The 24,668-nt window shown below is 43.9% G+C and overlaps 1 protein-coding gene across 4 annotated transcripts in view; it reads left to right on the top strand.

Moving 5' to 3' along the window:
• SPTAN1 (spectrin alpha, non-erythrocytic 1) overlaps positions 1 to 24,668 on the top strand; it is a 72,982-nt gene that overhangs the window by 46,820 nt on the left and 1,494 nt on the right. For 2 of the 4 annotated variants that reach the window (XM_037798583.1, XM_037798581.1), the window contains 27 exons: positions 85 to 120; positions 2,124 to 2,171; positions 2,953 to 3,044; positions 3,381 to 3,525; positions 3,635 to 3,816; positions 5,316 to 5,415; positions 5,565 to 5,762; positions 5,867 to 6,013; positions 6,726 to 6,829; positions 7,004 to 7,166; positions 7,558 to 7,572; positions 9,216 to 9,347; positions 9,625 to 9,762; positions 10,808 to 10,912; positions 11,995 to 12,203; positions 13,898 to 14,018; positions 14,245 to 14,366; positions 14,695 to 14,827; positions 16,158 to 16,256; positions 17,909 to 18,068; positions 18,746 to 18,822; positions 19,556 to 19,765; positions 20,216 to 20,512; positions 20,733 to 20,845; positions 21,319 to 21,336; positions 23,887 to 23,941; positions 24,417 to 24,613. In XM_037798583.1, coding sequence (XP_037654511.1) covers positions 85 to 120; positions 2,124 to 2,171; positions 2,953 to 3,044; positions 3,381 to 3,525; positions 3,635 to 3,816; positions 5,316 to 5,415; positions 5,565 to 5,762; positions 5,867 to 6,013; positions 6,726 to 6,829; positions 7,004 to 7,166; positions 7,558 to 7,572; positions 9,216 to 9,347; positions 9,625 to 9,762; positions 10,808 to 10,912; positions 11,995 to 12,203; positions 13,898 to 14,018; positions 14,245 to 14,366; positions 14,695 to 14,827; positions 16,158 to 16,256; positions 17,909 to 18,068; positions 18,746 to 18,822; positions 19,556 to 19,765; positions 20,216 to 20,512; positions 20,733 to 20,845; positions 21,319 to 21,336; positions 23,887 to 23,941; positions 24,417 to 24,613 — 3,416 coding nt within the window. The remainder of the gene's footprint in view (positions 1 to 84; positions 121 to 2,123; positions 2,172 to 2,952; positions 3,045 to 3,380; positions 3,526 to 3,634; positions 3,817 to 5,315; positions 5,416 to 5,564; positions 5,763 to 5,866; positions 6,014 to 6,725; positions 6,830 to 7,003; positions 7,167 to 7,557; positions 7,573 to 9,215; positions 9,348 to 9,624; positions 9,763 to 10,807; positions 10,913 to 11,994; positions 12,204 to 13,897; positions 14,019 to 14,244; positions 14,367 to 14,694; positions 14,828 to 16,157; positions 16,257 to 17,908; positions 18,069 to 18,745; positions 18,823 to 19,555; positions 19,766 to 20,215; positions 20,513 to 20,732; positions 20,846 to 21,318; positions 21,337 to 23,886; positions 23,942 to 24,416; positions 24,614 to 24,668) is intronic. The other 2 variants (XM_037798584.1, XM_037798582.1) reach the window with 1 other exon arrangement.

Below are 24,668 nucleotides of genomic sequence, written 5' to 3'. Positions count from 1 at the left end.
GGGACGTTCAGAGGAAAGGTTGGGCCTGTTGCATTGCCTTGTGGTCAGTTGCATGGCTGCCTAAATGCCTTCTCCTTTGAATAGGATGAAAATGATTCTAAGACAGCTTCCCCATGGAAGGTAAGGACTCTTTTGCACCTTACTCTTTGCAAAGGTTTTGCAGGAGCATAAAAATATTTTATGTCCTTAGCTTGTGTACCCTTTTCTGACTATTTTAGGCTTGCCTTGAGCCTTTGATCATCTTTGGACTTGTTTGGACTTGTTTTTTTCTGATTCTGATATTATATTCTTTGAATCTATTATCTCTGGAAATGTGATACTTAATATATAGAAGCAAAGTGTTCACATTTAAATGCTCATTATGATTAGATTGCATTTATTACCCATATTGGGGGCAGGATATACCTTAGGACGGGTGGGGGATAGTGGAGCTGAGTATCAGTTGTGGTCCCACCAACAGGAGTGCGTTCACACGGGCATGACACAAACAATAGAGGGACTGAGGATGTAAAGGAGGTTAATGTCAGTAAACTTCCCATTCAGTCATCTATCCAGCCGCTTTCTCTGCTGAGAAACGGCTTCAAAGAAGATAGAGGAGATGTGTAAAGAGAGAACAAGAGATGTTTATCAACTGCAGTAGAAATTATTCCAAACAAATCAAGTCGTGGTGCTTGGCCAGAGTGGACATAACTCTCACCAGGAGTTCAAAGAAGTGTTTTTTGTTTTGTTTTTATGTGACATGTTTACAACTGATTATGAAACTTCTGTGCCTAAGTCTCAATTCTGGCCTCTTCCCTTCTGGCCCAGCTGTTGGGAATGTATCACTGTGAGCTATAGCCAAGTTAGAGAGATTTCTATTTTATAAAAGTCTCTCTTCCTGAAATGTGAAGAAAACTTAAACAAAAAACAAAAGAAACCTCACACCAGAGATACCAATACTCCTCCTCCTTGATAAATTTACCTACTCAGTCATCTTATCTGACTTGTCTTGAGGACTCAGGCTAAAAAGAATCAGTTTCTTTTGGCCTCTTTCACTCCACTTAGCTCTGACTAGTCTGCTCATTAAATAAGAAGGGCTCCAAATTCAGGAAGATAATAATTTTCCCTTTGATTCAACTTTCTCCCCTTTTAGCAATCTTAATTTTTCTCATATAGCAACATTGATCATGAGTGTTATGAATGGGCAACATCCTTATCTCATCTCCTAGTGGGGATTTTCTGATAACAGAAGTATTCTTTCAGAAATGTATTTTAGATGTTTTCATAAATGCAGATACCTCCTATTTCTGAAAAGGATGGGAGACAGTGGTTTTCTACCTTCTGAATTCTGTTACATACCCATACTGGCTGAAAATGTCATCTGCCAGTTTCATGGAAACATCCCCCGAGCTTAACTTCCTTGCAACCAAGTTTAGCCTCTCCTTTTCTTGACAGACACGAAGGATTATGGGCATCATAATGTGTGCCAAAAGGAGTTTCACATAAAACTGGGTGGGCCCTAAGGTCCCAAGGGATGTTTTGTTTTTAGGAGGGGTGACTGTCTTGTTGAGAAGAAAGCTAATTCACTGTTTTATTTTCTCTTTCATCAGGTAAGGCAGTTGCTCTTACTTTAAGGGGACACTGTTTAATGAATAGCAGCTCAATAACCATAATTAGAAATGAAATCAATTATTAATGCACTTGTGTTTAAATAAATAATCTCAGCTGCAAGCATTTGCTAAATCAAGTGAGTTTTTGGCAGTATTCCTGTAGTATGGACAAGAAAAAAAGGCATAAACATCAGTCTTTGAACTGTTTTTTCTGTCTGTCCCAGCTGTTTTAACTGTGGTTTTTACTATCACTTTTCACTGTTCATTGGGTAAAATTAATCATTGATCTGGGCCTAATTGTGCACCTTAAGATTTTTCATGACTTTCTAATGGTTAGTTATTTTATTAAAGCCTCTGCTCAGGATTTTGACAGTATTCAAGTTGATTATAATTTCATTAGGACATAGACTTTTTAAATAGAATTTTTCTAGAAAAGCAAAAAGATAATTTTGGCTGACAATTGCATCTCAGATATCTGTCTTTTAATTAACATTTGATTTGTTTTGCTCTTCTGCTTTCCTTTCCCCTACATAGTCTGCTCGCCTGATGGTTCACACCGTGGCTACCTTTAATTCCATCAAGGTAAGAAACAATAACCAGCTGCCTTCCTTGCCGCCTGGTTTTCTTCACCAGTCTCCTTTCCCTGTCTGTAGGAGCTCCTCTCTTAAAGTTGTGTGAACTGTAGCACTTCCAACTCGTCCTGGTTGCACAAGTGTCCAAGGCAAATATCAACACTCTTTGTGGCAGCAAGGAGGTTTGGTTGGCTTTCTTGGTCAAGAGTTTGCGAGTTCTAAGTTATAAATGCAAGCCTTTGTAGGAATTGGCATCTTGTAAACTTGGGGAAATAATGCCTTCCTTGCCTCCTCACAGAAGAGGTTTGGCCCCACTCTTTCTGGACCTCAAAGTAATTTGCTTCCTCCGGTACCAGGTCCTTTAGCAATCCAGCTTTTGTTTAGGCCTCCCAGGGCCTGGTGATGCAGATGTGTAAAGTGTTTAGAGGCAGTGTACTCTTTGGGGTTTATCCACTCAATTGTTTATGAAGCTACCTTTCTGGTACCAAGCTAGGGGTTGTGGGTGAGGACAAGTCTGCTGTATCTCCTGCTTGAAAGGCAGTTCCTGGGGCAGGTGTTTGTGGTTTGTCAAAGCCACAACTAGCTTTGGCTTGGTTCTGACTTTGGATTTTTGCTGTAGTTGTATAACCCTTTATTTCACTATAGGCAGGTTGAAAACAGGAAATTTTATAATGCCCTAACATTTCCCTTCAAGTTAAGCCATCAGTCCTTTGGCCCTTTTCCCAAAAACTGGTGTGGGCATGACAGAAGAGGGGTTGCAGCAGAGCTGACACTTTGCTGTCCTACTGCAGGAGTTAAATGAGCGTTGGCGGTCTCTGCAGCAGCTGGCCGAGGAGCGGAGCCAACTCTTGGGAAGCGCCCACGAAGTGCAGAGATTCCACAGGTGAGGTGTCCAGCAGTTGGCTAAAGAGGAAGTAACAAGTGCTATTGGATTTACACCACTCAGTTCCCAAATTTGCTGACTGAGATCTCTCAGAGTAATGGCTGCATCTTGTTAATGTTTGTGGTGTAGCACTTAGGACTACATCTGACACAGGGTGGGTTCTTGAAAAATACTGCTGAGTGTCTGAAGGTATGTTTTCTAGGTTTTTAGAGCCACTGATGGCAGCCACTGACAAACATACAAATGCTAGCAAATCAATTCTGTTCTTGTATTTGTCTTGTAATCAAGGCAACTAAACTCAGCATTCATTAACTCAAATGTGTCTCTCACCTATAGAGATGCTGACGAAACCAAAGAATGGATTGAAGAGAAGAATCAGGCTCTAAACACAGACAATTATGGCCATGATCTGGCCAGTGTCCAAGCCCTGCAGCGCAAGCATGAGGGCTTCGAAAGAGACCTTGCTGCTCTTGGTGACAAGGTGAGAGGATGTAAAGTCATCTTCTGGCATTTTTGCCCAATGCAGAGGCAAAGTCACTGCAGAACAGAGCTCCCTTATTTCTTGCTTTCTTACCACCCTCTTTTCGTAGGTGAATTCCCTTGGAGAAACAGCAGAGCGCCTGATCCAGTCCCATCCTGAGTCAGCAGAGGACCTTCAGGAAAAATGCACCGAGTTAAACCAGGCCTGGAGCAGCCTGGGAAAACGTGCAGACCAGCGCAAAGCCAAGCTGGGCGACTCCCATGATCTGCAGCGCTTCCTTAGTGATTTCCGGTAAAAAGCAAAGTATTAACTTAGACCTCTGGGCATGGGACCTTCTTTTCAATGGTTGGTTTTATTATGGAAAGAATACGTGGTCAGTGTAAAAAATATATAAGCAGTGCTAAATGCCAAAAAGTAAAAAATTTTAAGTCTTTACTTCCCTATCCCAGTACGTGTACACAGAGATACATCTCCCCCTGCCCCTACCATATAGTATTTCATTTTTCCCTTAGACATGTTTTTCACTTAATGGATAGCAATAGGCCTTAGTCATTTCTGTCAACTTTTTTTATTTAGAAGAATCTCAAGGCTGCAGAAAAGTTGAAATAATACAGAGAACACCCATATGCCCATGCCCTTTGCCTATAGTCACCAGTTAACTTTTTGTGACATTCACTTTGTTCCTAAATATATGCTTTTATTTTTCTGAACCATTTGAAAGTAAGTTGCAGATACATGACACTGTATCCCTAAATAGGTCAGCTTATATCTCCTAAGAACAAGGATGTTCTCCTGAGTAATTATATTTCCATTGTCATACCCAAGAAATCTAACACTAATATTTAAGTCCTTATTTACTGTTTTCTAGTCGACTCAAAGATACATATTTTTAGCCTGGACTTGTTTTCTGATCCAGGCTCTAATCAAGGATTATGCATTGCATTTGGTGGTCTTTCCTCCTACAATCTAGCACATTACCCCTCCACCCTCTTTTTTTGTTTGTTTTTTATTCTTGAATCTAAGCCAGTTGTCTTGTAGAATGTCCCATAATTTGGTACCTCAGATTTTTTAATCGCAACATAGCATTTCACTGAATTATAACTTACTTAATATTACCCATTTAAGACAGACTTTTCCTTTGTATGTTTTTGTGCTGTCTCACAATATTCTTACATACAGTCATCCATACCACCCCCAACCCCGCTGCCAGTCTCTGTGTGTGTGTGTGTGTGTGTGTGTGTGTGTGATTTTAATCCTGGGGTTTCCTCAGCTTGCCTGGGAGTAGGCAGATAATGTTCCTCCCCTTCACAGGCTTATGGTAGTAGGTGCCAGTGCTTGCTTGACTTTTCAAGTGAGATTCACTTAACATATAATTAACCATTTTAAAGCATACAAATTCAGTGGCATTTATTGTCCTCACAAGGTCATGTAACCACTACCTCTCTCTAGTTTTGAAACTTTTTCATCACCCCAGAAGAATACCCCTATACCCCTACAGTAATCACTCCCTGTTCTCCTCCATTCCCATCCCTTGGTAGCCACTAGTTACTTCCTATCTCTCTAAATTAGCCTATTCTGTAGGGTGAAACGATCTTAGTTATAAAGCTATTCATTTTTCCTCTAAAAACTTCTTGATTATTATTTTTTAATATCCCAGGAAGAAAAGAGACTTCTCAGAGATCTAGCCCCATTAGATTAGATTAAACCAAAATAAGCTCTGAGGCAAGAATTATGTGGTTCTCTTTTCTGGGGCAGATAACCTAATAGCTGTTTGTGGATTTGGATTTCAGGGACCTCATGTCTTGGATCAATGGAATACGGGGGTTGGTGTCCTCTGACGAACTAGCCAAAGATGTGACAGGTGCTGAAGCTTTGCTGGAGCGACATCAGGTGAGCAGACCTGCCTGCTGAGCAGCAAAAACATGGCTGCCCTGCTGAGCTATGGAAGGCCTCATTCTCCACCCCTACCTTTTGTTGTGAGCCGATGGTTGAGTGGACATCTACTGCCAGTTATTTAATCCCTTCTCTCCTCTTGGCAGGAACACCGGACAGAAATTGATGCCAGGGCTGGCACGTTCCAGGCATTTGAGCAGTTTGGGCAACAGCTGTTGGCTCATGGGCACTATGCCAGCCCAGAGATCAAAGAGAAACTAGATATTTTAGATCAGGAGCGTGCAGATCTGGAGAAGGCCTGGGTTCAGCGCAGGATGATGTTGGATCAGTGCCTTGAGTTGCAGGTACATGTGCTCTGGACAGTAGCTTTCTGTTTGCTACAGGGTTCTGACCAGATGTTTCACTGACAGAAGCCTCCATCTTCTCACCTGGCTCTCCTCCTCCTTAGCTGTTTCACCGGGACTGTGAGCAGGCCGAGAACTGGATGGCTGCCCGGGAGGCCTTCCTGAATACTGAAGACAAAGGAGACTCACTGGACAGTGTGGAGGCTCTGATAAAAAAACATGAAGACTTTGACAAAGCAATTAATGTCCAGGTGATACGTTTGTGCATTAGTTTGAATCTGAATTTTTCCAGATTTTGTCTCTTTCTTGACTTACTCTCCTTTCTTCTCTTGATGATTAGAATAAAAAATAATCTGAGTTATTTCAGCTAGAGGACTTTGGCAGTTAGCTTGAATGAAAATACTTGACATCGATCTCACAAAGAAGGAACATAGTCATTGTTATGTCTCAAAGGAATACTTGTGTAGTCTGCAAAAAATGATATGCACATAAATAATTGGAAAAAAACTCTAAGTATAAATTCTGGTATTTCTGAAGTTTCAGCAATGAAATATCACTGAAAAAAAATTGCAACAGGGGTAAAAACAAATTCATGGATAGGTAAACATAAACAATTCAAGATATAAAAGTATTTGATTTATAAGCTGTTTTGTTGAAAATCTGACACCCTTTTCCTATTATTAGGCCTAATTTTTTGTGTAACATCTACTGGAGTTCTGGCCCCTGCCTCACCCCAGTGTGACCTGGAATCTTCTTGAGTTAAACTCTAGTAATGATTGAAATCAAGCTTTCTTCTGGCATTTGATGCTCCTGCTTCTAAAGTGTCAGTGTATTCTGATCCTGTCACCAGCTAGTTGTTCTCAGTCACCCAGAACAACCATTCTCTTCTCAAGACCTGCCTCATTTCTAGGCAAGGCAGAGTCGTTTGCCCCATCTTGCCTCTCCCCTCTTGTTTGCTAACAGGAAGAGAAGATTGCCGCTCTGCAGTCCTTTGCTGACCAGCTCATCTCCGCCGGTCACTATGCTAAAGGAGACATTTCTAGCCGGCGCAATGAGGTTTTGGACAGGTTAGTGTTCCGTAGTGCTGGTGTATCTCACCAGCTCCAGGAGAATGTGAACTCTTGTGTGACAGCTCTTATCTTTCTTGTTCTAAGGTATCACAGATTGCTCTGTTTTCCAACTTACTCCTCCACAAGGGAAGGTGTGTTGTTCACATTGATCTAATGGTTTCACTTTCTCAGGTGGCGACGTCTGAAAGCCCAGATGATTGAGAAAAGGTCAAAGCTAGGAGAATCTCAAACCCTCCAGCAGTTCAGCCGAGATGTGGATGAGATTGAGGCTTGGATCAGTGAAAAATTACAGACAGCAAGTGATGAGTCCTACAAAGATCCCACCAACATTCAGGTGAGCTGAGCCAGTTGAGTGCCTTTGTCTCTGAAGTAGCCCTATGTTATCTAGCAGACTTTGTTAAATAAGGCATCTTTAAAAAGGATTATACATATAAAACACTCTACTTGCCCCCATGGTGAAGTTAGTGAAAATTATTTTTTAATAAGCTGTGCCAATGGAAAAGCCCCAAGAAATTGTGAAAACCATGTAAAAGGTGCTTTCCTTACATGTCTGTATTGAAACCAAGCCTGCTATAAAAGTCTATATAATCACCCTTTTATTTACTGTTCCCAAATACTGAGCTTCCCAGGGGAAGTATGACAGCAAAATGAATTTCTGTTTAATAGCTGATATGTGTATTCATGTCAGTGTACTGAATTATTGTTCTTTTAATCTATTTTTGTAGCTTTCCAAGCTTCTGGTAAGTTTTTTTGTTTTTTTAAAGTCTTCTAGTTAAATAAACTCCAATATTTGTGTTCTGCTCTATAGATTATTATTGTAGTCACACATAGTCTGCTAGTGTCTCTTCAGCCTTTTCATTTCTCATCATCCATCACACTCCATTCAGGTGCCCCTATGGGATGTAGCTTTCTCTGTTTTAATTAGCCTGCAACCCCTCCCATCCCCTTTTCCCCAGTTTATCACTTAGGCAAATTCTGTATACAATGTTTGATTTTGGAGGCAGTAGTTGATGGCTTTCTTTCAGGGGTTGCTGCTTTTAAAAAAATGGAATAACTAGCTTTTTCTCTGTAGACTGTGGTTCAGTTTTGTCTGTAGGATCATGTTGTTCGGTAGCCAGGGTAGGGGCATCTAGCGGTCTGGGCGAGTTTCACTGGATGCCCAGTCAGGCGTCCAGAAGTGCTGGTCCCTGAAGAGAAACCACTAGATAACTACACGGGATGAGAGGCTATGATAAATGGGGACATTAGTCAAGGGGCAGGGAAACGGATCTTTCCAGTGGGCACGTAATTCAGAAATTGCTTAAATAAAAGAATGAATGGACTTTGAACTGAAGAGTGATCAGGACAAGAAACAGAGGAGAGGGGGAAACTGGACTTTTGTCAGGATATATGAGTATTTGAGACCCTTTTTGTTCTTGTATTTTGAGTGAGGTAGTTGGAAACTTAACAAGTACCTTTCATCTTAGTGCTGAATTTAACCAGCCCAATGACTCCAGCCTTTCACAATTGCTGTCTCTAAAATGAAACATTTGATGTAGAATTCTTCCCCACCTGTACTGCTTTTTTCTTTTTAATTTTTTACCCCAAATAACAGTCTCCCCCTAAACCCTGTGTTTCTCACCCAGCCAAATGTTTTTCCCCAGAATTGTGCCACAGCTGCTTTGTCCTTGCAATTTTCTTTTGTTGGTAATGTTGCAGCACCTTCTGTTTCTTTGTGAGTCTTCAAAACCATTCCATATTCTCATGGCCCTCTTTTTCCTAGCAAATATAAATTGCTACCTGCAGGCAGGCAAGCCTGAGTTTTGACAGTATTTTGGAATTTTGATTAATGATAGTTACCAAATGGTAGCCAATAAAATCAAGGGCTGTAACAGCTGTAGACTTTTCATCCCTTAACAGAGGCATAAGACCAACCATCCATCAAATACTGGTTTATAATGATTGCTGCCTTAGATCATAAGATAGCCATGTATGTGTTATTTGTTAGAGTGCCTGTCCAAATAGAAAGCCGTGAATGGAAATTGATGTACAAGTAGATTCAAAACTGAAATTGGCCATTGGCATCTTCTGCAAAATGTTAGAAAGAGTGAAATTCGAGGACTTAACTCCCCCAAAACTAGCCCAGCTAATTTAAGAATTGACTCTCAATTCACCTGAACTGATAAATTTCCTTTCTCCTCTGGTCCAAAGTGTCAAACTTCTCTACAGACTGACCCCTAAAATATTTCACACAGATTCTGTGATTGCCTGCTATACAAAATGTTGACCCTTGTCCCTGGATTTTAGATTTACTAACACTCCCTACCTATAAGAATCCCTTCCTTCATGAAAACATGTAACACAGCAGAATCTGGTTTATAAAGGTGGTTTTTGGTGTTTTCAGAGCAAGCACCAGAAGCACCAGGCCTTCGAAGCAGAGCTGCACGCCAATGCCGACCGTATTCGTGGGGTCATCGATATGGGCAACTCCCTTATTGAGCGTGGGGCCTGTGCTGGCAGCGAAGATGCTGTCAAGGTATGCTTAGCTACTCTTCTCCTGGTCCAGGAAGCCCAGGGGGCGGGATTTGACTGTCAGCATGTTATTGTCAACTTGACAATTTTGAAATATGGTCTTAAGAAACTAAACATATTAGAAGACTTTTTACTACATTACAGATAGTTAAATGCTACTAAGAATGGCTCCTATAAATGTTTTCCATTCTTAACGTTTAGATCTTATCAAATAAGGCTTTAGGAGAGGAGGGGGTTCTTCCTGGGTTTCACCATCTCTAATGGCTCCCTGCCTTCCCCAGGCCCGGCTGGCTGCTTTAGCTGACCAGTGGCAGTTCCTGGTGCAGAAATCAGCAGAAAAAAGCCAGAAACTGAAAGAAGCCAACAAGCAGCAGAACTTTAACACTGGAATCAAGGACTTTGACTTCTGGCTCTCTGAGGTAATGCTAAGTGGTTTTCCCTTTACACCAGTGAGGGATTTCTAGTCATTTGGGATGATAAGTCACAACTTTGAAAAGGCAGGGATTACTGGATGCCCTCTTTAATAGAACTCTTTGTTATCAGGGTGTGAGTCGTGTACTGTAAGAGACTTCCAAGCAAAAGGAATGACTGTTTGGAGAAGAGAGAGCACATTTTTGGTGGGACATGGACCACATATCACTCATCTAATAGGATATGCAAATCAGAGGAATTAAGGAGTCTGTGTGGCAGACAGCTCTAAGGAGTCAATGCTGAGATAGAAACCAAAATAGCAATGAGCCAGGAAGCCAGAGTCAGTAATACATTTTCCCTGTAGAAAATTTGGCTTGTACAGAAAGTATAAATAAGCAGAAATCTCTTAGAACCATACTGTTAACATTTTTAGAGTATTTCTTTCTAATCTACATATATTTCCTTAAATGTTTGTTTGTGTAGATACAGTTTTGTATATAGATAGTTGGGCTCACAATGTAATTTTTTCTTTATTAGTATATATTGGGAGTGTTATCCCAAGTCACTAAAAGTTCTTTCTAAACATTTGAATAACTGCATAACAGTCCTTCACAGAATTATGCCATAATTTAACCATTCCCATATTGTTAGACATTTAGATGTTCCTAGCTTTTCGGTAGTGGTAATTTTGATGCAGTGAAATCTTTGTATATTAATTTTTGTCCATGATGCCGATTACTTTACTAGGAGAGTTTCCTTGAAGTGGTATTACTGTGTAAAGGTTCAGTGACCTCTGTCTTTAGCTGTAGTATTTAAATTAAAAAGCTCAGGTCTACATTTGTTTGACAGTGGGGGAAGGTGCCCTCAGCCCTGCAGGCGAGTACTAGCTGAGTAGTAGGTATAACAAGCTTGTCGTGATCAAACAAGTGATCAAACAAGTGATCAAACAAGGTAGGACCTGGAATAACAGCTACAACTGGGGATCCTGGATTTTCCAGGAGCCTAAGTATATACCATACAGTAGCCTTTTCCTTCTGTGTTTCCACTGCCAAGGTGGAGGCCCTTCTGGCATCTGAAGATTATGGGAAAGACCTGGCTTCTGTGAACAACCTGCTGAAAAAACATCAGTTGCTGGAGGCGGACATATCTGCTCACGAGGTGAGCAGAAAGGGAGACAAGGCCACAGGGTGTCTGGGACATGCCTTTGCATGGCTCCTAGGGAGAACTAGTGCATTTGAGGAAAGAGAGTAATGTGCATCAATTAAAGCAGCAGTTCTCAAACATTTTAGTCTCAGAACCATTTTCTACTCTTAAAAATTATTTGGAAAATACTGGTTTGTTGGGCTGTGCAGCTCATCTAAATGTTGATGCTTTTCATTATTTAAGAGCAGACATCACATTTGTTAATATCACAACGAATCTCATCAGAAAAATCTTTACATATGGAGAAGCTATCAAGTTCATGGTGATGGATACAGATTTTCCAAAATTCTAATTTTTTCATGAAAGCTCAAATTTTATTATTAACAGACTGTCAGTTTTCTTTGATGTGTGACAGGCTCGATTCACTGATTTTCAACAAAATATTCACCAAATACCCAAGTCTAAATGACCCTCATTTGTTTGTTAGTTGTTCTTTCAAGTAAAAATAAGAGTCCATGAAAAAAGCGGCTAGTTCAGCTTGCAACATGTTTTCAAGATAGTCATTGAACTTGAGTTCAGTACAAGTGCTTTATCTGTATTTCCCATTTTATCACACAGGATATTAAAATGGCATGTACTCAAAAGATGGATATTTAACAAAAGTAACAACTTTTGCTGCTTTTTCAAGGGTGTTCTTGAGAGAAAACAGCATTTTTTATTGCAAGTGTGTGGCAGTGAAGAATCTGATTTCCACTATTGCAGTTTGCCTCTGCTGAAGCACTGGCAGTTGTACCCCACCCCCATTGCTTTTGTACCATCACTGCAAATGTCTCTACAGTAGAACAGGCAAATTATCTCTTAGTATTGTTATGAAAATAATTTTTTCCTCATAGAACCCCAGGGGTCCACATACCACACTTTGAGAACCACTGCCTTAAAGACTGTAATACTCCACAGGGCAGACTGTAAACTATGGTCCTGTTGTTAAACCTATTAAACCTCCTGGTTCCATCACCTCAATGAGGAATTCCTGAGTTCTTGTTTTCAAGCAGCTGTGCATGGAGACCCAGAGTCCTCTCTTTATGCCTCCTGCTCAGGACCGTCTGAAGGACCTGAACAGCCAGGCAGACAGCCTGATGACCAGCAGTGCCTTCGACACCTCCCAAGTGAAGGACAAGCGGGACACTATCAACGGTCGCTTTCAGAAGATTAAGAGCATGGCAGCTTCCCGGCGAGCCAAACTAAACGAATCCCATCGCCTGCACCAGTTCTTCCGGGATATGGATGATGAGGAGTCCTGGATCAAGTACATATTCCTGGGACTTCATGTTCTGAGTCCTCTGAAATGACCCTTGAACTTTTGATTCAAATTTAATTTAATTTAATTTTAATTTTTAAAAAACTTTTTATTTTGAAATACTTTCAAACTTACATGACCATTTCAAAATTAATACAAACTCCCACAAACCTCTACCCTCCATATACCCAGAGCTACCAATTTTAGCATTTTGCCACATTTGTTGTATCATTCTGTCTGTCCTACATTTGTTGAATCATTCTATCTGGCCATCAGTCAGTCATTCCATTTATCTGTCTGTCTGTTAACCCATTTTCTGAACACTTGAGTGTAGGTTGTATACCTCATGCTCCTTGGACACGTAATACTGCCATGTACATTTACTAAGAACAAGGATATTCACTTATGTAACCACTTTAATTGCAGTTATCAAGAAATTTAACATTGATATAAAGCCTACAGTTTACATTCCAATTTTTTGATGTCCCAATAATGTCCTTTAGAGCCTTTTCTCCTCCCTTGTTATACCCTGTCCATGATCACATATCACATTTAGTTGTCATGGTCTCATTGCTCTTTCTTTTTTTCTGTTTAATTGTGGGAACATATAAACAACATAAACTTTTCCATCTCAGCTGTTCCCAAGCAGCTATTCGGGTGGGATTATTCACTTCCTTAGTGCTGTGGCCCCTCACCACCTGGCATTACCAAAACTTTATTGGGGGTAAGGAGGGAGGAAAGAAGAAGTCAAGAGTTTTCTGATGGGGTTTGTAATATTTTTGCAACTGTCCTGTAAGTTTGAAATTATTTCAAAATAAAAAGTTAAAATAATTAAATGAAAAAAATATAAAACTTTGCCATCTCCCTAAACAGAAGCACCCAATGTGTTAACTTCCCATTCCCTGTACCCCACCTACCCTGGCAACCTCTGCTTTGATTTCTTTTGACCCTTGAGCTTTTAATAGTGGGTGATGGAGACACGGGTCTGATTTTGTGAGTCAGGAGGTCTGGGTTGCCATAAGGTTTCAGTCTTTCCTGGACTGTGTTGGTGAGAAAGGAAAGCTTGGCAGGAAAATGGGGCAGGCCCAGAAGCCGTCCTGGGTGGGATCTCTGTTCTGGATGCTTCAGTTTCCTCATCTAATGTCAAGTGTGCAGTAATAATTATCAGTAATGAACTCTAAAATAGACCCTATCTAGACCCTACCCTTTAGATCCCTGGGAAAAGTAGTGAGTTTATATTTGGAAAAGGCAGTCTGATCTCCTGGAGAAGATCTGAACTTAAAAGAAAATTGGCTTTTGTTTAATCATTTCCCTCAAAATTTCAATCTCCGTTTTCCATCTGATGTAGCATATAAACATATTTCGCATATTTAAAGACAAAATCCTCTCAGTTCCTTACTTCTTTTTAATTTGTGATAAACAAGGTCTGCCTTGTTCTCCAGTGCATCCCCAGCCTTCTGCAGAGTCTAGACCCAGTAGGTGCTCATAGATACATATATGGGCAGAGGAGATTCTTGGCTACTGTTATTTGAGAAATGCAGTCTTTTGTTTTCCAGAAGACTGGCAAGGGTTTTCCTGGAGACTTTGGTAGATGTAGGTCAGGGCATCAATGGGTCTGTAAATTTCACACACCTTTTGATCACCCATCTCAAATTGAAAACAGGGAGCTGCAGACTGACTCTCTGCCTGCCTGTGTCATCCAGGGAGAAGAAGCTGCTGGTGAGTTCTGAGGACTATGGCCGAGACTTAACAGGTGTTCAGAACCTGAGGAAGAAGCACAAACGGCTGGAGGCAGAACTGGCTGCTCATGAGCCAGCGATTCAGGTGAGAATCGCATCTTCTGACTGAGAGGCAGGGGAGTGGATGGGGCCCAGATGACATACAAGGAAATTCTTTGCTCTTGTTTATTTCATTGAGATTGCTCCAGTATTCATGACCTACTAGCCCAAACTGCGAAGGGGAAATTTTGAATTTGATGTTGAGCTAGAAGCCTAGTGACAGGCGACAGGGGACCTGCTCACAGTTAATCGAATCATTTCTTGCCTGTCAGGGTGTCCTAGACACGGGAAGGAAGCTGTCTGATGATAACACTATTGGGAAGGAGGAGATTCAGCAGCGTCTGGCACAATTTGTGGAGCACTGGAAAGAGCTGAAGCAGCTGGCAACAGCCCGGTGAGTGGGCAGAGGAAGGGGCATGTTCTCCTGCTGTTGGGAAGGAGTGTGGAAGGAAGGCCCACATCCTGAGGTCAGGCTGGCCCCGCTGCTCATCCCCTCCAGGCTCTCCTGCTAGCTTCACAGTCAACTTGTTCCAAAACCACCTAGAATAGGCCATTACATGAATCTCTAATTTGTAGTACATGAAGGCTTGACTGAAACATTTATATCCCACCCTCGTCACAAATATTTTTAAACATGTTAGCAATCAGAATCAAAGTTGGAAGGGATTGTGGCTGATTTTTCCCTGTTTGTTTGTTTGCTTGTTTTCTGTCTCCTGTATTAGGGGTCAGCGGCTAGAAGAGTCCTTGGAATATCAGCAGTTTGTAGCCAATGTGGAAGAGGAAGAAGCCTGGATCAATGAGAAAATGACCCTGGTAGCCAGTGAAGATTATGGAGACACTCTTGCTGCTATACAGGTCAGAGAGAAACTAAAGATGCCACCTTCTTTCCTTGTTAACAGCTGTCTGTAGTTCATCATTTTCCTGCTGGTTTGCCAAGTGACCCTGTTCTTACCAGTAGAGCATTCAGAGCCAGCAGCCAAGCTCTCACTGGTTGATTTTAGCCCTCAAGCTCCCACGCTAGAGATGTTGCCCCTCTGTAGATAAAATTGGCCTGACTTTGTCAAGCCCGGTTCCTGGAGCCCTACTGTCAGTCAAGTAGTATCACCACCGCAGGTTAGTTGTACTCCCTAAATACATTGGTTAATTCTTGCTGCGTGACAGCAAACCCAAAACTTGGCAATTGAAAACATCAGTTTATTATTTCCCATAATTGTGTGAATTGGTGGGCATTTCCTCTGCTGCTTTCACTTGGGATCACTCCTGCAGCTGCATTCAGGTGAAGGGAGGGCTGCGCTGAAAGATCCACAGTGGCCTCTCCCACATGTCTGGTATCCTTCCCACATGGCCTCTCATCCTGGGCAGGCTGGACCAGCTTCCTCAGTGGTACTCCCGAGGCAGCATCCAGAGAGGCAAAGACGGGCCACCGAGTCTCTCAAGGCCTGATCTCACACATCACACACCATCATCCCCCTCTGCATTCTGCTGGTCAAAGCAAGTCGCAGGGCAGCCGAGTCATGGGGTAGAGAAACAGACTCACCCCTTGCTGGGAAGGAGTTGCAAAATACCATGGCCCTGCATTTCAGTCTCCCAGTTTCCTGCCACCAGATGTGAAAGCAGAGTCTGCATTCCCCAAAATCAGGATAGCCCCTGAGCCACATTTTTCTCAAGGGGAATCATCTCCTGCTAGTTCAGGATTATTTGGGTAAAATTCAGGTGAAGTAAATGATATCTCATCCTATGCATACCTTAGAAGTATACAAAAAGGGTATTGTCTCCAATGTTTAAATTGTACTAAGGAAAATAAAAGACTTAGAAGGTCCTTTATGAATTCTGCTCAAGTTAAGTCTCAAAAATAAGTGGCGTTTTTTGGGTGTTTATCGGAAGCTCCTCTTTGTTCATTCTTGTGGTCTCTTAGAGGGAAAGAGTAACATTATATGGATTCATGAGGAAGACTCAAATGTTAAGCCCTTCAGAAAAGCCTTCTCTAACCGTAGCTTCTCCACCCGCACCCCATCACCCTGTTTATACTACCTTTATAGTTACATACTCATCTGTGTTTGTTTTAGTCCCCAACTAGACTGTAATGTGTTTGAGGGCAGGGACCATATCAGTTTTGCTGCCTTCTATCCCCTGCACACTGGCATGTAATAGGCTTTTAATACCTGGCTTGCTGCTTCCACTCCAGGGCTTACTGAAGAAACATGAAGCTTTTGAGACAGACTTCACTGTCCACAAGGATCGCGTGAATGACGTCTGCACTAATGGACAAGACCTCATTAAGAAGGTGAGCCTGGCCTGTTGGCAAAACCCTTATTTCCCACTCTAAGACAGTTGCCCTACAAAGCTCATCTCCTGGGAGAGGCCCAAACAAAAGTTTGCATAGAGACCAATAAAAATTCCATTACTGTGTTTCATAACTAAGACAGATTATGTCCTAAGTTGGATATTTCCCTCATTTTTGAAGCTAGTTAGTGAAGTTTGTCTACAGCTCTTATTTTTTTCTGCCTTAATAAAGCAAACAGAGAAGCATCTCTGTTGTCATATCTGCCAGTCCTTCTGTGACAGTGGCACTCCCAAATGGCTGCTCTTAGTTTACTATTTCTCAAGTAATATAAGTTCATTATAGCAATAGTAAAAAATATAAATAAGCAAAACATAAAATTAAAATCACCCATCAACCCATCACCCAGAGACAACTACTACTAAGATTTTAGTGTCTGAACATCCAGACTTTCTCTCCACATATAGTTACATACTACATAAAATAGATGGATACCTGTTAAAAGGATTACCCCGCTCTATCATATTATCAAACACTTGGCTGCTATATAGGATGTACAGAAATGAATCTGTTAGAGTCACAGGTTTATTTCATTCAAACAGTTCTTTAGGGAGAAAAGTAAAAATAAAGGGTCTTGGTACTTTCTCACCAGCAAGTCAAGTCACTTACTGAAGTGGAAATTCTAGACTAAAGGCTGTGCAGACGTTGGTCATGAATTAATCACCACGATCACTTAGGTGAATAAACTCAGTGCCACAAGATAAACATTTTAGCAAGTATAATTTCCTGTAGGAAACAATGAGTAAATAAAATTTCTCATCAGAAAATATGGCCTTGAGATTAGGATTTTGTTCCATAGGAAGTAAAAATGTAGTTTAAGTGACTGCCTAGTTGTTTTTTTTTTCTCCTTGCCCTTACAGCAAATAAACTAACATGAAATTAATTTCAGATACAGATGTAGGTATAGATAGAGATGCAGATGTAGCCTTAAGTATGAACCCACACACACACACCACCCCCAAACCCATTTCTCTCTCTCTCTCTGTCACACGTGCACATACACACACCTGGATCATGTTCTGTGTTCCTTAAACCTGTGAGATAACAGGTTTGTGAATATTCTTCAACCTTCTGGCAAAAAAGTCAGTGCTTTATTCCCTGCAGCACTTGGGTCAACAACTTTGTTTCCTCCCCAAATTTCTCTTTAAATTCTGTGGTGAGTTATCTATATTTTCAAATATGGTTTTAACCAAGACTGAATGAAGGTGGTTGATGCTTAATTATTTTCTATCTCCATAGTGTCAAAATGTTTTTCTTAACCATTGGTTTCATTACATGTGTATTATAGCCATTCTTTGGATGTACAGTATTTTAACTATTTCAATTTTTCCCAAAATAGGAATTAAAATTTAAGCACTTTCTTCATTATTTCTTTTGAATAAATTCCTAGAAGTAGAATTTCCAGTATAAAGGTTATTTTTCTTTTTAAAAGGCATTTACTCTACGTTGCTCTTACCCATTATTCTTCCCCTGGCTGTGGACAGGGGAACAAATAGCCCGCCTTATAGAAACTGACAGCCTTCCCAGCGAGGGCACTGATCAGGTAACTAGCAGGAGGTGAGGCTGACCAGTGTGTACTTCTCTTCATGGCCTAGAACAATCACCATGAGGAGAACATCTCTTCAAAAATGAAGGGCTTAAATGGAAAAGTATCAGACCTGGAGAAAGCTGCAGCTCAGAGGAAGGCTAAACTTAATGAAAACTCGGCCTTCCTTCAGTTCAATTGGAAGGCTGATGTGGTGGAATCCTGGATTGGTAAGCACTGTTCCAGCAAGGCCCAATGTTTCTTATTCGTTCAAACCAGGAAGATTGTTCCCAGAACCACAACTTACCTATTTCCTATGCAATTGGTTTTCTCTGCAGAGAGGAAATTAGTTGAAAGCAGACATATCAGAGAATCCTGCCAGCTAGAAAGCAGCCAGAGAGTTGGGGTTGCAGCAGTGCCTGTCACTGGGCTCACACTAGGGTTAAGCAGTCAAAGACCTGTAAATGCTGAAGTGAGTCGTAGACATCATGGCACAGACAAAATGGGAACACTAACGGGGACCTAGGCTGCATCAGAACTGTCCCACCAGCTACACTGGTCATGTGTATGGTCCAGTTCCTTGATAAGGAAGAACTAGCTTCTGATATCTGGACCCACATGTCCCTGGTAGTTGCTTTTACCTAAGTAGTGACTGAACACATCCAGTACAGGCCAGAAGGGCCCAGCCCACGTGATGGTCCCATCCAGCCTCTCCATGGCACAGGTGGAGAATGGGGGCTGGGGTGCAGGGAGGAGCCAGCTAATATAGGCTCAGAGACAGCTGTTAGTAATTCCTGTGTAATGTAAACAAAATAGTTTACTCAGGTTTTCTTTTTTTTTTTTTTCTTTTTAATTTATCTCACTATACTGAGAAGGGGTAGTATATTTTCCATGCCTGATTTTCTAGGTGAAAAGGAAAACAGCTTGAAGACCGATGATTATGGCCGAGACCTATCTTCTGTCCAAACTTTGCTTACCAAACAGGTGAGTTGTGGCCAATTTATTGATAGATTGAAAATTATTCACATAGTATTTCCTGCTAGATGAATAATGATCAACATCTTTCATTGAGATGTTTGACTGTTTTACGTTAAGCACTAGAGATTCAGAAGTGAATGAGAGAGAGTCCTGGCCCTCAGGGAGCTTCCAGACTCACTGGGGAGACAAACAAATAACCAGGCATTTGTGCCACAGTATGATGGGTGCTAACAGGGAGGAACAGATGGTGCACTGAGAGCTTACATGGAAGAGACCTCTGACTCTGTTTTCAGCAGGAGAGGGTTGATCAGGAATGTCTTCCCAGGGAAGACTACCTCTCAGCTAAATCATGCAGGATAAACTGATACTGGTCAGGTGAAGAGGTAGGTAGAGTGAGTGTTCCAGGCAGAGGTAATGGAGAGGCCCTGGCATGTTTTGGGAACTCCAGTGTATCAGTCAGCCTAGAGCCTGGAGAGCTGGGGTGGAGGGGTGCACAGCTGAAAGTAGGGAGACTGGGAGGAGGCTACACATTCATCTGCATGAGAGAGGGAGGTGGTTTCAAAGAAAAGCAGGAAAAGGGGGCAGGGGCAACTGAGTGTCAGGAGAAGGTGAGGACTCTAGACTGGCATTCGGGCTTGGACTTTGACAGAGATGGTGGTGCTCTTCTGAGCTGAGACGCCCAGGAGAGGAGTAAGTTCCTATCTCAGTGCAGTAAATTGGCTTATCCTCCTTGTTCCAGGAAACCTTTGATGCTGGCCTGCAGGCCTTCCAGCAGGAAGGCATTGCCAACATCACTGCCCTCAAAGATCAGCTGTTGGCCGCCAAGCATATTCAGTCAAAGGCCATCGAGGCCCGGCATGCCTCCCTCATGAAAAGATGGAGCCAGCTTCTGGCCAACTCAGCCACCCGGAAGAAAAAGCTCCTTGAGGCTCAGAGTCATTTCCGCAAGGTGAGAATGGAACTAGGCAAAGCTCAGCTGGCCCAGTGCACAGTAATGGCAAACCCAGCTTCTGTTTGCCATGATCTACCATTCTGTAAGGCAGAGCAACTGTAAAGCACCTTAACATAGAGGTTCCAGACATGGTCATGGAGTCAACATAAATCCAGGCAAAGGATTGCCTTCATGAGGCTCCCCTTCAGAAGCACACAGACAGACTTTGAATTTGAACTTATACCAAGGGGCAAAGGGTAGAAAGGCTGGTGAGGACTTAGAGAAGTGGAAGTGGGAGTGAGGATGGGTTTAAACGGAGCAAAGAGCCAGCAGGCTGTGCTCAGCTCTGATTCTTTTTAAACTGTACTCTGCCTTCCCTGTCAGCACGGCCCACAGTCCCCACCTTCCTGTCAAGGAAGGCCCATCAAGCCCTAGCAACTCTCTTAAGTCAGTCTCCTCTGTTTCCAGGTGGAGGACCTTTTCCTGACCTTTGCCAAAAAGGCTTCTGCCTTCAATAGCTGGTTTGAAAACGCAGAGGAGGATTTAACAGACCCAGTGCGCTGCAACTCCCTGGAAGAAATCAAAGCCCTACGTGAGGCCCATGACGCCTTCCGCTCCTCCCTCAGCTCCGCCCAGGCTGACTTCAACCAGCTGGCTGAGCTGGACCGCCAGATCAAGAGCTTCCGGGTGGCCTCCAACCCTTACACCTGGTTCACCATGGAGGCCTTAGAGGAAACCTGGAGGAACCTGCAGAAAATTATCAAGGTACCCCTTTTCTCTTGTTCCCCTCCCACTGGGTACCCCACTCCTTCAGAGAGCTTTCCGACTAGGACCCCTTGTCAGATTAACCAGTTCTCTCAAGTTTTAAGGCCAGCTGATGAGTAGCTGAGGGTGGAGCCTTCTCCATCCCGAGGTCACCCATGAAGGAGGGGCTGGGGATGAAGGCCCCAGCAGTCCATGGTATCTGCTTCCCTTTTATCCTTAGGAAAGGGAGCTGGAGCTGCAGAAGGAACAGCGCCGGCAGGAGGAGAATGATAAGCTGCGCCAGGAGTTTGCCCAGCATGCCAACGCGTTCCACCAATGGATCCAAGAGACCAGGTGCCCAGCCTTGCAGAGCCCCAGGGGGCGGGAGAGTGGCTGGGCTGCAGAAAGCCCCTGCTGTGCTGAGGCCCTTAGGAACACTCTGGCCCCCAGGGCTGAATCCCCAGGTCTCCAGCACCAGCTTTAGGGTTTGGGCTTTAACCAGAAACCAAGCTCTGAGTAAAGAAAGGAAGGTTAGGAGCATAGACTTGCCTGGCTCTGAAGCCAAAGGGGGTGGGTGGAGTTAGAGGAGCATGTCCAAGATTGATTTCCCCAATGTCATGTTGCTAGATTTCCTAGGATTGGGTGGAACCATGTTCAGCTTCCAACGGCGACTTACAGACAGAAGAGGGTCTAATGCAGTACGGGAAGTGATGCTGATGATTTTGTTTTGCTTTTTTTTTTTTGTCTTCTCACTGTCCCCCACCTCCCAATTGGTGCTGTTCTGGATGCCACCTCATCTTGCGGCTGCTTGGATCTCATCTCCACAGAACATATCTCCTTGATGGGTTAATATCTTTTGTTTTTCTGGGATCATGATGTGGTGGTGTCTCATGTATTTGTCTCTCTGCCTTTCCATCCCCCTATGGCCTGGCTTGCAGAGGATTGCACGATGGGCCTTCTGACCCAGGGTGGGCTGTACTTCCCTCAGCCTGTGTCCCCATCACCCTACAAAGAATGTGTTCCTTGCCCCACAGCCCACTGTCCCTGACAGAGTCCGCAGTCTGGGGAGGGGAGCCACTCCTGCTTTTCTGTTCAGACTCCAGGGTTCTCTCTGGTAAGGAACTGTGATCAAGCAAGAAGGCCAGAGTTGAGCATCTGAAGCCTCAGAATCCTTATGCTCATTCAGCTACTGGGACATATGTATTGGACTTCTCTTTTGCTTCTGTTTCCCCAGTGTGTCAAAAGAGATTGTATGTAGCCCCTAGGTTCAGCAGGCCTGAAGCTGGATCCCAGTATTTTCAGGGCTTGGGCTGGGTGCAGTAAGTCCACAGCTCAGAGAAAGGGCTGTGCATGGTCCCTGCCCTCCAGTGCCCACTCGGAGGCTATCCCCTGGCTTTCCTGGAGGGAGGGAGGTGAAAGTGCTGTTAGCCCTAATCAAAGACAAAACACACAATGTTTATGGTGTGATGGAGCAACCAGGCTTGGGAGGAGCCAGCAGAGAGCAGCAGGGCTGTCCCATCCAGTCCTGGTTTGGGTTCCCGCTAGGCTTGGTCTCTGCCTGGATCCCTTTGCTCACAGGCCCACTGTAAATCCTCTCAGTGTGATTACAGAGGTGGTGTTGGTGGGACTGTAGCGGTGCCTTAAAGGACTAGCATTTCTAAGGTCCTGCAGTCAGGTAAGTCAGGCATTTAAGGGTGGTAATGGGAGAGATGCCCAAACCAATCAGACTGCACATGCTAAAGGCAGGGCAGGTAGGGATTTAGGGATAGCAGTGTCTAGTCTGAGGCCCCTAAGGCACCCTGGCCATCTGGCTCTTCTCCCCAGCCCCCCACGGCTGTGTCTGCTGGTCTTGCTCATGTCTCCATGAAATGCCATGCTCCCCTTACCTGGTGGCTCCTCCTAAGCCCTGTCGTGTCTTGCCCAGCCCCAATATGAGCTGCCCTAGGGCCGCCTGTCCTCCCAGGTCCAGGTACCTGCCTGGGCACTGTGTCACCATGTCCTGTGCACTGCCAGCTTAGATCTTGTGGCATGTGTCTGTCTTGATGTGTTCTTGCCTCCCCTTCTCCCGCTGGTGTATTCATTTGGTTTCTTTTCTTTGAATAGCATAGCATATCGTCGGGTCATTCGTGTCTATCGGTATGAAGTTGGGGATGATCTGTCTGGAAGGTTTTTCTCCTTATTTCTCTTCTTACCTCACTGTGGTTTTACCAGTGCACTCTTGACTTCCCCAGACGGCTCTGCTTTCTGACTAACCCACCACCCTCGGCTGCTTGGGAAGGAGGGGTCTGTCCTCCTCCCACTGCACCGGCACCCAGCCTCCTGCCCCCAGATCCTGGGGGTGTGCTTTTCCTTTGGGGACATGGCATGACTGTGAGTCTGATCTGCTGGGGTAGGAGGAAGCTTGGTGCCTTGCCTTGCTATAGAGCACTTTGAACCTGGGGAAATTTCAGAGCTAACCCTGGCTCTCTGGGTTTTAAAAGGGTAGGTTGGGGGAAAGGCAGGCATAGGGGAGGCTGGGCTAAAAATCCACAAAGACACACGAGCACAGTGTGAACTTGTCCCTGCATGATAACCCCAGCTTGTTTGTTGTCATTGTTCACTGGTAGCCTTCTGTGCCCTCACACTGTGTTACACTGGGAAGATAGAGGCTCCCCAAAGCCCACCTGGTCTTTAGAACTTGACCCTGGAAAGGAGTCTCAGGTCCCGGCTATTTGTCTAGATTATGGAATCTGAATCCCAGGGCTCAGCCAATGCCATCTCCCTCCTTCGGGCAAGACTAATTAGAACCACTGTCAAAACCCAAATCATGCCATGCTCTTAGCACCCTGCTTGTTTTTTCCCTGAGGGGTCATGTGACTGCATCTCTCCTCCATTGCTATCACTCAACCTAGAATGTGGCTCCCCTCCTCTGGGATCTGCAAGGGGACTCCAGGGGTTTCTGGGGAGTGGCTGTCAGGTTCTGAGCTTCCCTTCCTTCCTAACATTTCCCATTTCTTGGGTGTTAGGGTTACACAGAGTGTCTCAGTCTCCCACATGGCTGCATAGGGGCCTGTGCTGTTGGTGAGGCCTGCAGCCTCTCTCAGGGAACTTAAAAACTGATTCCTGAGGATCCCCATGGGAACAGGTCCTGGCCTGAGAGGGTCTCAGTCTTGGCCCTTCACTTGACCTTGGTCAGGTGGGACAGTGCAGCCTGCAGCAGCTGCCTGTCTCTGAAGATTACCTGTTTTCCTTGGTTCACTGGTTAGGAAAAGATTGCCAACAGTAAGTAGGTTTTGTGTTCCTTAATAAAAGGGATTTGAGGATGCAGGTGTTGTTTTACCTGAGAGGGAAGTTAATGTAGAGCTCTTGATCTACTGTGATCAGGCCCTCTTTCCTCACTGTGTCTCCATGTTTAGGTCCTGCATGGTGGAAGAATCGGGGACCCTTGAATCCCAGCTTGAAGCTACCAAAGTAAGTGACCCTAGGGCTTCTGGCCCAACTAAGACCCTTAACCCCCAGCCACCCCTGAGCAGGCCTGCTAGTTTTTTCTTGGCTTAAAGTCAAAAGAATGAAATGGACTGGTTAAATCTTGTCCCTTGGCTTAAAGCAGTCCGAGACCCTGTCATTTTAAAGATGATAGTTGCTACCTGGAGCCCTACTTATAAAGGAAGGATCTCCTTTTGTCTTCAATATATACTATTTCCTGGGAAGTCCACCACTGTTTTGTGACTCATTACATTGAAAGTCTTGCCCTGTTCTGAGGCTGTTTTGGATTTCTTCATCTTCACCCCAGCCCACCTTCTAGTTAGCAGCAACACACTGGGTCCTGGAGGCCTCAGGCCAGGCTGGGTGGGAGGAGAGTGAGGGCAATTAAGCAGGCTCCAGGGCCTAGTGACCGAGGCAAGAGCTCCTGTCCCATGCATTTTTGCTCTCCCACCCCCTACAGCGCAAGCACCAAGAGATTCGAGCCATGAGGAGTCAGCTCAAGAAGATTGAGGACCTGGGGGCTGCCATGGAGGAAGCACTTATCCTGGACAACAAGTACACAGAGCACAGCACCGTGGGCCTCGCCCAGCAGTGGGACCAGCTGGACCAGCTGGGCATGCGCATGCAACACAACCTGGAGCAGCAGATCCAAGCCAGGTACCTGCACCTTGAGCTGTGTGGGCACTGACAGTGGGAGTAAAAGTCACCCTAG

This window comes from Choloepus didactylus, chromosome 10, assembly GCF_015220235.1.
Source record: "Choloepus didactylus isolate mChoDid1 chromosome 10, mChoDid1.pri, whole genome shotgun sequence".
Classification (NCBI taxonomy): Eukaryota; Metazoa; Chordata; class Mammalia; order Pilosa; family Megalonychidae; genus Choloepus; species Choloepus didactylus.
This window is presented reverse-complemented; position numbering and strand designations above follow the sequence as displayed.